The sequence below is a fragment of the Muscardinus avellanarius genome (genome assembly GCF_963383645.1).
Source record: "Muscardinus avellanarius genome assembly, chromosome: 15".
NCBI lineage: Eukaryota > Metazoa > Chordata > Mammalia > Rodentia > Gliridae > Muscardinus > Muscardinus avellanarius.
In genome coordinates, this window is record NC_137801.1 from 67,959,245 (window position 1) to 67,977,415 (window position 18,171).

The following is an 18,171-nucleotide window of genomic DNA, read 5'->3' on the forward strand; positions in this document are numbered from 1 at the left end:
TCCAGGGTAGGAAAGTGAGCTCATCCAAAGACCCAGTCTAGTAGTGCCACAGATCTCTCCTTAGGTATGGCTTCCATGGGTATTCCAAGTATCACCATTTTCTTTTTCAGTCCTGTAGTTTGAACCTAGGGGCATTCTACCTCAATTATACCCCCAGCCCTATTTATTGTTCTTTATTTTGAAACAGGGTCTCACTAAGTTATGTAAGGCCTCGCTAAGTAGATGAGACTGGCTGTGAGCCTGGGGTCCTCCTGTCTCAGCCTCCTAAGTACTGGGATTAGAAGTGTGCCCTACTATGCCCGGTTTGAGGTACCTTTGTATTAGAAAGAAAAGGTGAGAATATATACTGAAGAACAATAGTAATCTTTGCCCTGGTACTTTAGTAAAATAATTCTAATGAGTGGTCTCAGTTATCATGAGCCACTTAATTCTGTAGTTAACTGTCATTTTCTTGCTCATGTCCTTTGACCTATCTTGGAATGACATGACTTTCATCATGAAATCTTAGCCTGGATGTAAATCTGATTTGTATAGTATATATCTTTGGATTATTTCAAGTAAGATCTCATTTATATCTTCTAGGGTTTACAGAGTCCACGGGGAATTGGATGCAAGCCTGAAGCTGTATGTAGTCACATTATTATTGAGAGCCATGAAAAAGGATGTTTCAGGACTCTAACTGCTGAACAACCACAACTGGACAGCCGTCCTTGTGTTTTCAGATATGCTGAACCCTCAGAAATGATCAGAGAACGACAAAGCCCATCGCCGTGGAGAGCCAGGCACACCAACCTTTCCAAATCACTAGACCAGAATAACCCCCATTTTAAAGTTGGGGATTCCTTGCAGTCTCAAAGTCATTCCCCACTTCAAAAACTTATGCCTGATGACTTCAAAATTAACAAGGGCCTTCGACTGCCATTCCGTGAAAAGATGGATCCTTGGCTCTCAGAATTAGTAGAACCTGCTTGTATGCCACCTAAAGAAGTGGATTTTCATTCTTCATCACAAATACTACCCCCAGAACCCATGAAACAGTTTACTACTTCCATCACTGTTTCATCTCACCGACATTCTCAATGCATTTCAGATTCCTCTGTTTTTAAGGTTGGTGTTACTGAAGGTAGCCAGTGTACTGGATCATCTGTGGGGGTATTTAATTCTCATGTCACTGAAGAGAAAAATTCTCCTAGAGATCTTAAACAGAAAACCTCTTCCCCTTCATCACTTAAAATGCCTAGTCGTTCACCAAATAAAGTTGTGACTATTTTAGGAGAAGGTAATAGGCAAAGCCAAAAATTACCTGTTGATTTTGAGCATTCTTATCAAGAAGAAAAAGTCTTAGAAAGATCAGATTTTAAAATCAGTCATTCTGAGCCCAGTACCAGTGGAAATCGTAGTACTTGCAAGGAAGTTCATTTTTCTGATAACCATACTCTCATTAGCATGGGCAGACCAAGTTCTATAGTAGGAGTAAAAGAGAAGAATGTAACTATAACTTCAGACCTTCCTTCGCACATATTTCTTGAACAACGAGAGCTCTTTGAACAAAGCAAAGCCCCACTTGCAGAACACCATGTGAGAAAGCCCTTCCCTCCCCTGTGTCCAGACCTTCCTTCTTGCATTTTTCTTGAACAACGAGAACTATTTGAACAAAGCAAAGCCCCACATGTAGACCATGAGATGAGAGAATGCCATTCTCCTGTTCCTCAGTGTCAGGATTATATAGCTCCAGATATTCCCTCTCCCTTTTTTCATGAATGTCAAAGTGAAGCCCCAGATGTAGATGACCATATGAGAAAACACCATTTCCCCCCTTTTCAAGATCAGGATTGTATAGTAGAAAAGAATCAACATACACCTAAATCACACATTTCTGACATGATAAATGTTGAAGCCAAGTTTGATAATGTGATTTGCCAATCGGCCCCTGATCCCTGTTCATTAGCAACATCTGCATCTACTCCACCTTCAAATAGAAAAGCACTTTCATGTGTTCGTATAACTCTTTGTCCCAAGACACCTTCCAAGTTGGATAGTGGAACCTTAGATAACAGATTTGATTCATTGGATTCTGCTTCTAAAACAAGGATGAATAGTGAGTTTAACTCTGACCTACAAACTATATCTTCGAGATCATTGGAACCAACCTCCAAGTTATTGACCAGTAAACCTGTAGCACAGAATCAAGAATCTTTAGATTTTCTAGGACCTAAATCTCCACTGGACTTCCAAGTTGTACAGTCTCCTCTTCCAGATAGTAATACTGTTACTCAGGACTTGAAAACCATACCTTCTCAGAATAGCCAGATAGTAACCTCAAGGCAAACACAAATGAACATTTCAGATTTGGAACGATATTCCAAACCCGAGGGGACTCCGGTATCTGCAGATCGGTGAGTCTTGTGATGACAAATGAGCTGATGGAATTTATGGTAAAGGGTTTAAAATACTTAAAAGTCAAACTCTTGGGGGAAAGGCTGCATTATTTCTTTTAAGGGAGGTTGTATCTGAGTAATCTACCAGGAGTCTTTCAAAAATACAAAAATAAAATCATGGGAAGAGCCGGGCATGGTGTCGCACGCTTGTAATTCCAGTGCTTGGGAGGCTGAGACAGGAGGATTGCACAGGTTCAAAGCTAGTCTCAGCTGCTTGGTGAGGCTCTCAACAACTTAGTGAGACCCTGTTTCCAGACAAAATATAAAAAAGTAGGTCTTGGAGCATAGCATGGAGGTAGAAACCCTCTAGGTCCACCCCCAGTATCACCCCCCAAAAGAAAAACATGGGAAGAACTGTAGAAATATATTTATTATTAACAAAGAGCTTTTGGCAAGATGACATCAGTTTTTGTAAGAAAATTAATTACTTTGAGAAGAATCTTTGATCATTCAGTGGTATAAATTACTAAATTATTTTGTGTTGGAGATATGCATGTGTGATGTGTGCTCTTTGTGTCTCTTTCTACCTCCCCCTTTGATTCCATGTCATACTTTCCCTCCAATATTTATAAAAGAAAAAAATTAACTTTACAATGGAGAGTCCTGGCAGATAACCACTTTATCCAGGTGATTGAGGTTAGGATCACCAGTAATGCATACAATACAGTGTGCTCCCTGATAGGATATTTCACCTCATATTATATGGAAGAAAACTCAGTTCAAGGATCAGATTACACTGACCTTATTCAGTCTAATTTTAGAACTGTGTCATTAATTCAGTTTCACTTTAATGAATCTTTTACAATATAGTTAAATGTGTTTAATGTTTCTATTTTATGGGTGAGAAAACAGCATATACCATAGTAGATACCACTGGGCTTGGAAAGGAGGAACGGAAAATTATCTTTACTCAAAAATATGTGCTATGTCAGTCCTCATTACAACCCTGTGAAATAGGTGATGATACCCCTATTTATATTTGCTGGGAAATAGACACTGACTATGCTACTTAAGGTAAATGATGCTGTTTGTAAGGAAGAAAATGGGCGTTCACATCTCTTCTGTAAATAAGGAAGTTTACCTCCCTCAAAATATTAGGTTCTTCCTGGCAAGTGTGCACTGCCATTACCTCAGTAGAAATTTTTATATTAGGATATAAATATTTTTGTGTATTATGAATGCCTTTTCAGTCTGTAGTATTATATTTGTTTTCTTAATGGTGTCTTTTGAAGGGTAGAAAGTTAATTTTTGTGAAATCTACTTTGATCATTTTTTCTGTGATTATTACTTTTTTATGTCTTAAGAATGCATTGCTTGGGTGTTACAAAATTTTTCTTTCATGTTTTCATCTAGAATAGCTTTAGCTTAGCCGGGTGTGATGGCACATGCTTGTGATCCCAGTACTTGGGATGTTGAAACAGGAGGATTGCAGGCTCAAAGCCAGCCTTAGCAACTTAGTGAGATCCTTTTTCCAAATAAGAAATAAAATTGACCTAGAAGAGTAGCTTGGAAATAGAACACCTATGGGTGTAATTCCTAGTTAACAAGTTAACAACAACTACATAAAGCTTTTATTTTATATTTAAGTTTGTGATTTCTTTCAAATCAAGTTTTTTTTTTTTTTGCAAGCTTAAGCAACTTTATTATTACAAAGGTAGAAAGACGGGACAGAACAATAAAGCACCGCGTCAAAGAGGATGCTATGGAGTGCCTTTAAAGAAAGACACTGAAGTTTTTGAACACAAAACCGTTTTTATAAGGATTCATTATCTCCCAACCTGCTTAACCAATAGTCTTTTTACCTCCCCCTGACCTAATGCAGGTGTAGGGCCCACCTATTTTCTCCTCATTGCAAGCCTTTGTTATGACCAAGATGTGTTACTTGGTTAACAAGGTCGGGGGTCACAAGGTAATATGCCCTCTCTGAAGAAGGCCTGTATCATCCTCCCGCGTCCTTGGGGAGATTTCAGCCTTTTTCATCTCTGTTTGCTAGAAGTTATTTATTATGTAAACTTGTCTTTATAGAGGCCCTGGGCTACAACTCTTCTGTGTACTTGGTAATCAATATAGGGTTTTCTTAACTTTTATCTAAACTACTATGAGAATTTAGTATTTATTTTAATATTCCATGTTTAGCTGGGCCAACAGCTAACTTTTAGCTGACTGAGGTCAATATTAGCTGCAGCTCTTGGTTGACAGCTTAGAGGCTTTTTCTCTAAAAAAGATTTTTTTTTTTGCCTAAGTCTGAAACCTTATTCTTATCAACCATTAATACAGCTCTTATTAACAATCAGTACAGGCTCATTCCCCAGCAATCCCTTCTCCTCTTATTAACGTACACACACTCGTAGCAGGGGAATAGTGTCATTGAGGTCTTTTTTTTATTATTTCCATGCTAAGAAGGAGTGGGGCCCCTGCTGGAGTGGGGCCCCAGCTTTAGCAAGCAGCCTGTCTTTTTTTTTTTTTTTTTTTTTTTTTTTGCAGTACTGGGGATGGAATTCTACTTCCGAGCAACACCCCAGCCCTATTTTTTATTCTTTATTTTGAAACAGGATCTCACTGGGTTGCAAAGGGCCTCTCTAAGTAGCCGAGGCTGGCTTTGAACCCGCACAATCCTCCTGTCTCATCCTCCCAAATGCTGGGATTATAAGTATGTGTCACCACGCCCGGCTAGCAACTTGTCTTTGAGGGAGTCAGATGGGTGGGTGTCTTGAGTTTCTATGGCCATCCAAGGGGCTTCAATAAATGTTCATTCTAGGTTCCACTTGTAATACCATCTAAAGTTTGACAGCTACAATTCTATGAGAAACAAAACTCACAATACAGTTTAACAGAAATGGCCCAAAAATTAAAATGAAAAAGAGAATAAGAAAAGGAATTAGAAAGGGTGGGAGCCATGCCAGTCATGAGGAACCATATCCCAAAAGGCCTTTATATTGATGGATATGTGTTAGCTGTTCTTGCATGTCAGATATTAAAGTAGTAATCTTTTTTGAATTATCAGTGATGTTAAAACAACGTACATTCCAGGAAATTCTTGACATCCTAGATGGTGGAGCAAAAGCAAGTAATCAGTTGTTGCTCTGTTTTTAACAGTGGCTCGACGTACTTTGCCTAGTTCTGTATTGATGGCTGCCAAAGCTAAGGCTGTGTCATTAACAGTTTTAGTGACTAAACAGGCCAGCTGATTAATTTGCATATAAGCACCTAACATTAATCCAGAGTTAACTACTAAAGTGAGAGACAACCCTGCAACAAGGCTTTGAAACTAAAGATGTAAATTATCATTATAATCAGGAGGTAAAGAAAGATTGTGTGGTTCACAAATGGGAGGATAATGGTGGAATGGGTAAGATCATCCTGAGTTTGCCAATATAACAGCAGCCCTGGAAGCCTTTAGGGAAGATAGAATAAGAGAAATTAAAACAGAACGCCGACCAACCTGGGGTGGATTTATGTCTGATACTGGGACTGGACTGTATAGTGTGATTGTATGTGAGATTGCAAGGCATTGGTCCCTCCTGCAGACAGTTTCCCCGGGACAATCATTGAGATTGGGATGTGGTTTCCTGACATTTGAGGGTTTATTCATTCATTTATTTATTTTTGTGGTACTGGGGATAGAACCCAGGGGCTTTCTACTTCCAGGCTACATTCCCAGACCTTTTTTATACTTTGTTTGGAAACAGGGTCTCACTAAATTGCTGAGAACCTCACTAAGTAGCTGAGGCTGGCTATGCAATCCGCCTTAGCCTCCCAAGCACTGGGATTACAAGTGTGTGCCACTATGCCTGGCCCATTTGAGTTTTTTTAAAATGAGAGTTATAGCCATTAAAACCCAAGAAGGACATTGGATTAAGGTTTGTTTTTGAATTCCCTGTTCTATTAGGCTCAAACCAATTAAATGAGAAGTTAAAACCTGTTTAGCTGAGCTAGGCTTAAGTATACAAAAGTAAGATGCATTTGGTATATTGTGTGCCATGTGAATCTAGAAATTAGCATTGTGTAGTGCAGAAATAGTCTTTGGAGTGATTTGAATAAGAATAAAGATCTTTGACGACTATATGTTATATCGTTAGGGTATTTCTTTTGAATTATTATTATTATTATTATTTTTTTTGGTGGTACTGTGTTTCCTGGAAACCCTTCTACCTCCAGGCTACACTCCCAGACCCATTCTATTTTTTTTAAAATTTGGAAACAGGGTCTCTTAAGCCATTGAGGCTGGTTTTGAACCTGTGCGATCCTCCTGTCTGTCTCCCAAGCGCGGGGATTACAAGTGTGCGCCACCACGCCCAGCTCAACAATTTTAAAATATAACTAGCCATCTATCACATGCGATATTTCTTTCTTAAACCTTATTCTACACAATCATTTTTCAACAGGCTCAAATCTTCTGTGACTTGATTTTAGCCTTCTGATATTATCCTATTTCTTCCTTACATTGGGGCTGGGGTCTCTAGTATAACTAAGAAAGAATGGGAGAAGTGGAGGTCACCCCAGGAGCATGGTAGTTCTTGAGTAAAAAAGCGTTCTAAGGACTGGTCCAAAATGCTCTGATCTGTTACTTTATGAGAGGATCTTGGATCAGGAGACTGTCAGAGCAGAAAACCTGGCACCTGTATTCACTAGGAACCAGACAGCTTGTGAGCCCACTGTTAGAGTTCCTCAGTCTTAACCCAGGTGGTGGGAGCCTGGAGAGCTGGCTCTTGGGCCTGTCATTGGGAGCGTGCACCGAGGAGCCCAGATCCACAGAGATCTGGGATCACTCAGACTTCTACTGATCCTCTCTGCATTTTGGGCAAGGCCTTAGAGCATGTTTGTAGCATCCTGATCAAGGGCACTGGCTTTTGAAATGCCCTGGCTTTCCGCACCTGAAGCTGATCTGAGCCTGGGTTTTCTTGGGGTTGGTATGCACCTGTACCGGGATTCTTGTAGAATTGGCATTTAGACACATGGCCGCTAGGATTTCCCCATGGCGTTTTTTCTCCTATTTCTTTCTTTCCAACTCTTTGTTATAGTAGACAGAGTTAGCAGCCTGTACTAATTGTTCCAGTGTGTATTTCCCCAAATCAGTTTTTGGAGTTTCCTTTTTATGTTTGGTGCAGATTGGGTTAAAAACTTGTCCCTGAAGATGGCCTCCCTTTCTTTCAAGTCTGGAGTTAGGTTAGTGAATTTTATCATAGCCTCCTTTAGTTTTTCTAAAAAGGTTATAGAAGCCTCATTGGGGTTTTGATGTATGGTTGCTAATTGGCCGTAATTGAGGGGCTTAACCTTAGCTCGCTTTAATCCCTCCTGTATTCAGTACAGATAATGACTTTATTCCTTTCATTTTTGGGGGGATGTTGGGGTCCCACTTGGGATCAGTGAGTGGTACTGTCTGCTCTCCTGTGGGAACATACCATCTATCATCTGAGTCCTCATTTGTGGAGGCAGCAAAATAATCATCGCCCTCTACTCTAGCCTCTCTATATGCTTGATCTCTTTCTAACAAAGTCAAGGTCTGCTCAAGAAGCAATTTAACATCTCTCCAGGTAAGATCATGCAAAGAGCTAAGTAATTTGAATACTTTTATGTATTAGTCTGGGTCAGTGGTATAACTCCCAAGATTTATTTTAATTTCTTTTAGCTCTGCTAGTGAGAATGGCTGATGGACAATACTGGATGCGGTTCTTCCTCTCCCTACTGGTAGAGAGGAAACATTTCTCTTTGTTCCCTTGCCCCTGGCTGCTGTTTTTCAGTATAGGGCATCTCCCGGGTGTCCTGATTATTAGAGGCAGCACCATGATGTGAGGGGGCCCTGTTTTGGTGTGATCCCTTGGGTGTCAGAGGGAGCTCTGTGGTGGCTCCTACAGTGCCATTATATTGTTTTTCCTGGGCTAATCTTTAGATTCTGTTTTAGCCAAGGCTGCCAAAATTATCTCAACTCTGCAATCTTTAAATAAATCTGGGTGGTCCCAGAGGTAAAAGAACAACTGGAGATAAGCTATTTCTGTCCATTTGCCCTCCTTTTTACAAAATACATCTAATTGCCGAATAATGTTGTAATTTAAGCTTCCCTCTGGTGGCCAGTGAGTATTGTAGTTATACTTGAGTACAGAAAGAAATGAGAACTTTCTTCCTTAGAGTTTTGGGGTAGAATTTTTCCCAATTTTGGAGAAGTCATGTGAGTGGAGATCCAGCTTCCACTTTGGATTGCTGGGATCCCATCTGAGAGAGAGAGGGTATAACTGGATGGTGTGTAGAAGGTTGCCCTCCTTGCTGGCACCCTGTGAAACTGAGTGGCCCACCTGGGGGCGTCCAGCTGGCAGTTTGTGTGTGTGGACTTGGTGAGAGTGGTCTCACTGCCCACCAGGGAGGATCTCTATGGGCTTGAGGCTTTGCCACTCTTGCCCCTGCCCCACCTCCACCCTTCTCTGCCTGATACGAGGCCTCTCTCTATCCGGATGAGGTTCCCTATAGCTTTGTCTGTACCCTAGGTATTTTTGATATTTTCAATTAAAAAAACTGTAGCTTCCAAAATACTCTCATTATCCACAGACGGATTGTGGCCATTAAAGCCAAAGTCGCAAGTGTGGGAGCATCCTGACATCCTCATTAATTTGCCTCACTGAGAATGAGCCACAGCTTAGGTGGGGATAAAAATCCAAGGCTGACAGGAGGTCTGAAATGGCCACCATGGGTGCTCTTGCTTTCCAGTTTTTACCTCGAGGGCTTTTTGGTGCATATAGGGGTAGTATTTAGTTAGATGATAGTGGAGGGTAGCCCAGGAACCAGAGAACAGATGTCTCTATAACCTCCAATACAGAGTCTGTGTGCAGTAGGGGCATAGATTTTTCTGAGGACATAGCCTGCATATGAAAATGCGAGCATTTTCCCTGGGTTCTATTTCCCAGAGGTTTCCCCAGAATCCCAATATAGATCTTGGTACAGGTCTAGCCTCACTTACGAGAACGTAAGACAACATGAGCTGTTACCTAGAAAGGTGTGAGGCTCCCAAGTCACTGATTGGTTGCCTATGAGTTCATATAGTAAGCTTGAGGAGGGTCTGGAGTCCCTTCTTGTCTCCTACTCTAATTAAAGGGGATTTTCCCCCTCCCCTGGAGAGTCTGCTGTAGCTAAGCGGTGGCAGGGGAGTCTCCACGATCATGGAGAGCCTGTTGGTGCTGGTTACCCAGTCATCCGCCAGGATCAGATCATGTTTTAGACAGAGTCACTAACCTTCAAGATGCAGTGGCGTTAGGTCACTGTTGGCTGGAGCCCTGCCATTGGGTGCCAACAGTAACGGTTTGAGATGTCAACATGGGTTCTTGTTCTTAGCTAGTTTAGAAAAAAATAGCCTGAACTATACTGCTGCAAACTTACACAATTTTATTATTACAAAAGTAGAAAGAAGGGACAGAACAATAAAGCACTGTGTCCTCTTTGAAAGCAAGACACTCACAAATTAAGTTTTATATATGATATAAGTTCAGTAATGAGGATAATTTTCTTCCATATGGATTTTCCATCTTTTTTTTTTTTTTTTGGTGGTACTGCCTCCGGGCTACACTCCCAGACCTATTTTATATTTTTTTTATTTGGAAACAGTCTCTTTTAAGCCAGCGAGGCTGGCTCCAAACCAGCGTGATCCTCCTGTCTCTGCCTCCCAAGCATGGGAATTACAAGCGTGCGCCACCATGCCCAGCTCCATCATTACTTTTGAAAAATGGTTATTTCCTCATTGAACTCACTTTGTCAAAATCAATTGGCTGTATGTATGTGGGTTTATTTTGGAATTTTCTACCTTGTTCCTTTGTTCTTTATTTTAATCTATGTTTATACCAGTACTACAATATCATGCTTATTATAATTTTATATCCTCCAATCTTGCTTTTCAAAATTATTTTTTTCTATTTTAAGTCATTTGCATTTTCATATAAATTTTAGAATAACATTCTAAAGTTCTCAACAAGGGTGATTTAGTTCGAAACATCCCCCCATGCCGAGTGGTATGGGGCTGTAACTGTCTTCTGCATTTCTATTTTCTAATAAACTCCTTTAAATCTTAAAAAAAAATAAAGTTATCAACAAACGCCTGCCCGAGTATATTGTTTAAAATTGTATTGAATCTATAGATCATTTGGGGATTGGTTAACATTTTAATAATATTGAGACTTCTTGCATAAATACAATTTTTTCCCTACTCAGTTAAATTTTCTTTAATGTTTCTCAGCATAAAACAATTTTCAGTGTGAGGTCTTGCAACATTTTTTCTTATATTTATTCCTAAGTAATTTATGTTTTTTTTGATAGGGGTTGTGTGTGTGTGTGGGGGGGGTAGGCTTGAATTCCAGGGGCATTCTATCTCCAAGCTATATCCCCTGCCCTCTTTAATTTTTTTTTTTTAATTTCTGAAACAGGGTCTCACTAGGTTATTGAAGTCAACTAGGTTGCTATTTGTTGAGTCTGTCCTTGAACCTGTAATCCTCCTGTCTCAGACTCTCAAGTGCTAGGATTACAGGAGTGTGCCATCACACCCAGCTTTTTTGATAACTATTTTAGATGGCATATTAAAAATTTGCATTTTCAGGTTTGTTTCTTATATATAGGAATATAGTTATGAAGTCAACTCACAAGTGCCAACAAGTTAATTTTAATCTATTGTTCTTTGGGTTACCAGTTCCTGTCCACTGTGGGATATTTTAGTACACTAGATTCTATAGGGAATTTAGACAAGGCAATAAATAGTTCCACTGGTTGAGACATATCTATTTCTCCTTTAGTTCATGTTCTGTAACTTCCCTAATACTTTGGGAGTATCTTGTTTAAATATAGTGTTACTCTCAAGTTTAATGTGTTTTTAATTAACAATCATGATGCCAGGAACAACAGTTTAATCCCTTTTTCTCTAGTTGTTATTTCCTTTGTTTTCTTTTTCCTGCCTAATAATGAGCAAACTAGGATGCTAAATATAATATCAAATAAAAGTAAGAGCAGACATCTTGCCTTGTCCCTCATCCTTGGGGGATGGGAGAGTGGATTTAGTGTTTCATCATTAAGTTTAATGTTACCTGTAGATTTCTAATAGATGCTCTTTGTCAAATTGAGATTTCCTCCTCTATTCTTAGTTTACCCAAAGTTTTTATCATGGGTTGGTGTTTTGTCAAATGCTTTTCCTGCTTTATTGAAATGATTATATATGTTTTCTCTTTTTCTTCTCTTGACATGGTGAATGACATTGATTAGATTTTGATTGTTTGATTCATCTTGAATTAGGGGGATAAACTCCACTTGATCATGACATATTGTCCTTTAAGAATATATGAGCAGAGCCAAGTGTGGTGGCTCATATTTTATGAGCAGACTCAACTTGTTAATGTTGGCCTCGTCTTCTTGGAAATTAAAGAGAATCTTCTTGAAGATTCATTTGATATCAAAATTATGATAGGTTAGAAAATAATTAGGAAATGTTTACATTCTATTTTCTGAAAGAGTTTATATTAGATTGGTATTTGGTTTATATCTACTGGATTGCATTTTGCATTCTACTTGTACCATCTGTTCTTTGCTTGTTCTTTCTTGCTATTATATTAGCCATTTATCTTTTATTGGTATTCTATTTTATTTTCTTACTGTTTTTTTAGTAGACATTTTTGTATAATTTTTAGTGGTTGTTTGTGGATACCCTGCAAAAGTAGGATGGACTTCCATCTATAATTTGATTCATATAAGGCTGATGACCCTCCTCAAATCAAGAAAATTTGAGAGGAGGTTTATTATTCACAGTAGGAACTCCCAAGGAGAGCTGGGTAGACACAAGCAGGTCCAGGCTGGCCTGAGCAGAGCAAAAAGTGTGGGTTGGGTTTAATAATGGCTAGGGTGTGGAACTGGGAAAAAAGTTTGCATTCATAAAAGATTTAAATTTCCTGCTGGTGCAGGTGTGGGACTAAAGGAGAAAGGGAGAGTGAATGATCAAACATCAAAAGTGGACTTGGACTCTATTACAGTGATTGTTGTGGTTATTATTGTATGCATTATCCTTCTAGAGACCCTTTGCCTATTATTTTGAGATTTTTTTTACAGCTGTATTCATGAGAGATATTTACCTATAACATTCTTTTTATACTTGATTTTGATAATGAGGATTAACATACTTGATTTTGATATGAGGATTAAATTGACCTCATAAAATGTATTGACATGCTCAGGAAGAGTTTATGTAAGATTGATGTTCTTTCTTAAATGTTTGGCAAGATTCACCAGTGCAGATATCTTGGATTGAAATTCTCTATTCCAGATTCAGTTTCTTTAATAGGTATGACTCTGTGGATTCTCTTTTTTCTGGGGTTAGTTTTGAAAAATGATTTTCAGAAATGTCTACTCTAAACTTATTCAAAACTTGTTGACATTGGTTATTTTAAATAACATCTTAATTTTGGATTCCTAGCACCATTAGCCTTTTTATTTGTAATGTTGGTAATATGAGTTTTCTCCTGGTTTGGTCACTTGCTAAAGGTTTAACAATATGGGTTTCCTAATGCTTTCTAGTGTGTTTTTCATTTGAGTAATTTCTACTTTAGCTTGTTTTTTCTTCTTTTGGGTTTTAACTTGATTTTCTTCTTTTGGCTTCTACCTTTCTGAGAATAAAAACTTAATTTTTATGTGTTTATTAGTTTACATTGACTTTTAGCATTCTTTTCTATACTGCACAGATTTTTATGTAGTTTTATTTATTACATTTTTAATGGTATAAGGGTTTGAACCCAGGGGCATTCTAACTCTGAGCTACACCAGAGCCCTGTTTTTTTTTTTTTTTATTCTTTATTTTGAAACAGAGTCTCACTAAGTTGCAGAGGGCCTCAGAAGTAGCTGAGGCTGGTGGCAAACCTGTGATCCTCTTATCTCAGCCTCTCAAGTACGGGGATTACAAGTATGTACCACCAAGCCTGACTTGCTTAGACTTTTGACACCTTATATTGGGTCTCCTCTCTTAGATACCATCATCCTGTGTAGGATCTGGCCCAAGATGCCAGTCTAACCTGTGTGGACAACTTTCTCACCCTGGTTCTTACATCCCAGGTCAGACTGCCTGCCTACATCTGGCATAGAAGATGTCCCTCTTATCCTGCTTGTGCAGTAGTTCACCACATAGAACTACTCCTTATGATACCTTCAAAGGATCTTACTTCCCAACCCAGCCTGCCTCTCTATGTAGATATTTTTCTTATTTGTTTTAGCTTTACTGTTATGTGTCATACTACCCCACTGTGGAGATGCCCTCCTCATCCTAGCTTCTCCATGGATGCCCTTCTTATCTTGATCAGGTAGTATCTCCTTGCCCTGCTTGAGTTCTGCTAGCCTATGCTAGCCTACTCCTTTATGTCTTTACCTTCCTCACCATGATGAGACTCATGACACCTTGTTCTGGCCTCTGTCATTTTACATCTTATAGATGGTCACCGTGTTCTGCCCACCCATTGGTTTTAAGATGAATTGCTTAGGAAGGGAAAGGAAAGAGAAGAAACAGCTTATTTTTTTAATTAGTGTTATACTTTGTATATTTTTTCTCTCTCTTCTTTTACTTTTAACATATTTATGACTTTACATTATATTGTATTGTTTGTAGGAATCAGGAGCAGTGGCACACACCTGTAATCCCAGTACTCGGGACATGAGACAGGAAGATCACAGGTTCAAGGCCAGCATACCATAATTTAGCAAGATCTTGTTTCAGAATAAAAGAGGGCTGGTGCATGTGGTGGTGCATGTGGTGCATGTGGTGGTGCATGCTTGTAATCCCCGTGCTTGGGAGGCTGAGACAGGAGAATCGCACAGGTTTGAAGCCAGCCTCAGCTACTTAGTGAGGCTCTCAGCAACTTAGTGAGACCCTGTTTCCAAATAAGTATAAAATAGGTCTGGGAGTATAGCCCGGAGGTAGAAAGCCTCTGTGTTTCATCCCCAGTACCACCAAAAAAAAAAAAAAAAAAAAGGCTGGGAAGGGGTAGCTCAGAGGTAGGACTCCCATGGGTTCAATCCCTAACAACACCAAAAAGAAAAAAATTGCATCACTTGTGAATAGCATATGATTGAATCTTATTCATATTTAGTCTTCTCTGTTAATCATTTAATTGTGATATACGGTTCATTTACATTTAATATAACTATTAAGAATTTATTTATTTATTTATTTATTTATTTATTTATTTATTTATTTATTTATTTTTGGTGGTACTGGGGTTCCTGGAAACCCTTCTACCTCCGGGCTACACTCCCAGACCTATTTTTATACTTCATTTGGAAACAGGGTCTCTTAACCTAGCACGGCTGGCTTTGAACCTGTGTGATCCTCCTGTCTCCGCCTCCTAAGCGTGAGGATCACAAGCGTGTGCCACCACGCCCGGCCCTAGATAGTTTATTTTCTAATCCATTTATTTTACATTAATAAATTAGTTTTACTCCTTGTTATATTCTCTGAGTTTTTATCTGTTTCCTATCATTCTTTTAGTGGGTATTCTAGAGAGTATAATATAGTTCCTTGATTTTATAATTTACCTTAAATTACTACTATTAACTTTATGAGCAACAAAAAAATATTATAAACACTCCATTTACCCGTTCTTGGTATTGCGCTTTTGTTGTCAAATATTTCTGTTCTACTTGTCAGACTTAAAGCAGACCTGCAGGGAATCTATGAATTAGGACAAACCATGGATAGAATGAGTCAACTAAAGTTTCAGTCCAGCTCTGACAGGGCTGACAAGTCTTTAATTTTTAAAAAATTAAATATTATGAGATGTTCAGTTAAGTCTTTCAGGTGTTTGAATTCTGCTGTTTACACTTTCCATCCAAATAGCTTTAGAATGTTGCCGTTTTGTAAGGTTATAGTTAACACTTTCTTGATGGAAATTCATCTCATAAGCATTCTAAGATTATAAGTGATTTTACAGCTTCTTGAGCCATCCCCTTTGCTGGAACTGACTCTTAACTTGGCTGAGAGCTTGATCTTTTTTTATGTGTATGTGTGTGTGTGATACTGGGGATTGAACTCAGAGGTGTTTTACCTCTGAGCAATACCCCCAGCCTGATTTTATTTTATTTTATTTTATTTTATTTTATTTTATTTTATTTTAAAAAGGGTCTTGCTAAGTCACTGAGCCTGGTTTTGAACTTGGAATCCTCTTGTTTCATCCTCCTAAGTGCTGAGATTACAAGCATGCACTACCAACCAGCCTGTGGTATTTTGTTATAGCCACCGAGATAGTCAACATGCATCTTATCTTAGCCCCTTGTGGCATATGATAGTTCTTTATTCCTTCCCTGTTTTTCATGAGCTTGGCAGTTTTAAGAAGTATATGTCATATGTTTTGTAGATAGTAACTCAGTTTTGGGTTTGGCTTATGTTTCCTCATGATTAGACTGGAGTTGCAGGTTTGGGGAAAATATTACAGAGGTAAAGTGCCTTCCTTTCACATCATGTAAGGAGTATGTGATACCTACATGTCATCATGGTGATGTTAACCTTGAATAAGGTAGTGTTTACCAGTTTCTCCACTGAAGTTATTGTCTCTTTTCTCTTATATTCCATTCTTTTAAATTCACTAAAGAGGAGAAGTAAGGATTAAGCTTTATCTCCTTTGGTGACAGGTATTTACATATATACTATTTGGACTTTTAAGTAAAATTTGTCCCTTTCCCCCAGTTGTTTATTTAATCATTTATTCCATTCCATTTAGTATGAATTATCTATAATCTAACATATATAAACTATGTAAAACTATGACCTTAAAAACTTCAGGTTACACATTGAAATATAACCCCCTTGAGGGAAGGCTCTGGTTCTTGTTTGTTTTTGTATGCCTTAGGCATTTTGCATAGTCTTCCAATTTATAGTGTCCTTCTAATAATTACAAATGAACAAATGAGCTGGGCATGGTGGTACATGCTTGTAATCCCAGTACTTGGGTGGCTGAGACAGGAGGATTGCAGGTTCAAGGATAGCCTCAGCAGGTATTGAGACTCATTAATCTAGTGAAACCATATTTCCAAATAAGAAATAAAATTGAGTTAGTCTGGGAGTGTAGCTCAAAGGTAGAATGCCTCTGGATTCAATCCCCAGGGGTGTGCATGTGCATGCATGCATACACACACTCACAAAAAAGAATAAATTAATCTATATTTACTTCAACTGAAAGGTATCATTTTCTTAGCTAAACTATATAAAACCATTATAAAATAAAGATTAAAATTAGTTTTAAAAATAAACATAATCACATTTTAATATGTATTTAACAAAATGAAGGGTATTATAGAAATAACTTAGCATTTGAGATTGCTGGGCTCACAAAATATTCCTCATAGCTATTTATCTTTTTTTTTTTTTAATGGTACTGGGAATGGAACTAAAGGACATTTTACCTCTGAGCTGCACCCCCAGCCCTATTTTTATTCTTATTTTGAAACAGGGTCTCACTGAATTGCAAAGGGCCTCACTAAGTACCTGAGGCTGTCCACGAACTGCGATCCTCTTGTCTCAGCTTTCCAAATGCTGGGATTACAAGTGTGCACCACCATGCCCAGCTTGCTACTTAACTATTCTTGGCAAGGAATATGATCTGCCATAACTTCTCTTTTTTGTTTAGTTCACTAGAGCAGAGTAAGACCCCATTATCTTCCCTCCCTGGAAAGTTATCATCTGATGCAGTTACTCAGATAACAACAGAAAGTCCAGAAAAGACCATGTTTTCATCTGAGATTTTTATTAATCTTGATGATGATGGAGGTGAAATCCTAGAACCAAGTACGAAGAAGCCCAACAAAGGTCCTGTCAAGTTTGCTTCATCCACTTCATTGCAACAGATTACTACTTCTCGTGAAACAGATGGTAAGAGACTGGGATTGCATTTCAGGTCATTATACCAACTTTTGGGTGCAATTATCTTAGAGATTTGTGATTGTGGCTTTCAAGTCACTAACTCTATTTTTAAATTATTAGGATTAACATGATTATCATATTCCTCTTTTATTTAAGCAGCTATGAAGAATATGGTTTATTTTATTTTTATCTTAATTTCTAGAAGAATTAACATGTGCAATTCATGCTGCTTGTGGTTGACTTATGTTTCATGATATTTATAATAAGATGCAGGTACCTTGTAGTAATTTAAAAACAGTTATTGGCATTTTGGATTATAGTAATGTTACATTATGTACTATAATAAATAGATGAAAAAATATAATAGTACAAACACAATAGCAGTTTATTTCTTGTTTATAAAACAATTACATGTTAACTCAGATTGGCCATTTGCCCTGCTATCTTTAAAATGTAAAACCTGAACAAAAGTATACAGGAACACATGTAGGAGAATTCAGTGACATTTTGATAGCATTTTATGCCATGTAACATTTAGAATTAAAGTAAAATATAAGTTATTTTCTTTTTTGATAAACAACAGGAAAATTAAGCATTGTTCTGCAAATGAAGGTGTAAACTTTACTAATCTATTAAAAATACATTTTTAGTTTTCTAGATGCAAAAACTTCATCTGTACCTACAGATGGATATGCCTAAATGTAAAGAAAATTGCTTGCTTCAGCATTTAAATTGCATTGATTTTAAATAAGTACATTTGAGCCGGGTGTGGTGGCACACACTTGTAATCCCCACGCTTGGAAGGCAGAGACAGGAGGATCGCACAGATTCGAAGCCAGCCTCAGCTACTGAGTGAGGCTCTTGGCAACTTAGTGAGAC

At 38.2% G+C, this 18,171-nt stretch overlaps 1 protein-coding gene across 1 annotated transcript in view; it reads left to right on the forward strand.

Annotated features, from left to right (window-relative positions):
* ALMS1 (ALMS1 centrosome and basal body associated protein) overlaps positions 1–18,171 on the forward strand; it is a gene marked incomplete at both ends in the record, with an annotated part of 141,119 nt that overhangs the window by 65,778 nt on the left and 57,170 nt on the right. Inside the window, 2 exons of the mRNA XM_080711409.1 lie at positions 583–2,396; positions 17,060–17,301. Of these exons, the coding sequence (XP_080567535.1) occupies positions 583–2,396; positions 17,060–17,301 (2,056 nt within the window). The remainder of the gene's footprint in view (positions 1–582; positions 2,397–17,059; positions 17,302–18,171) is intronic.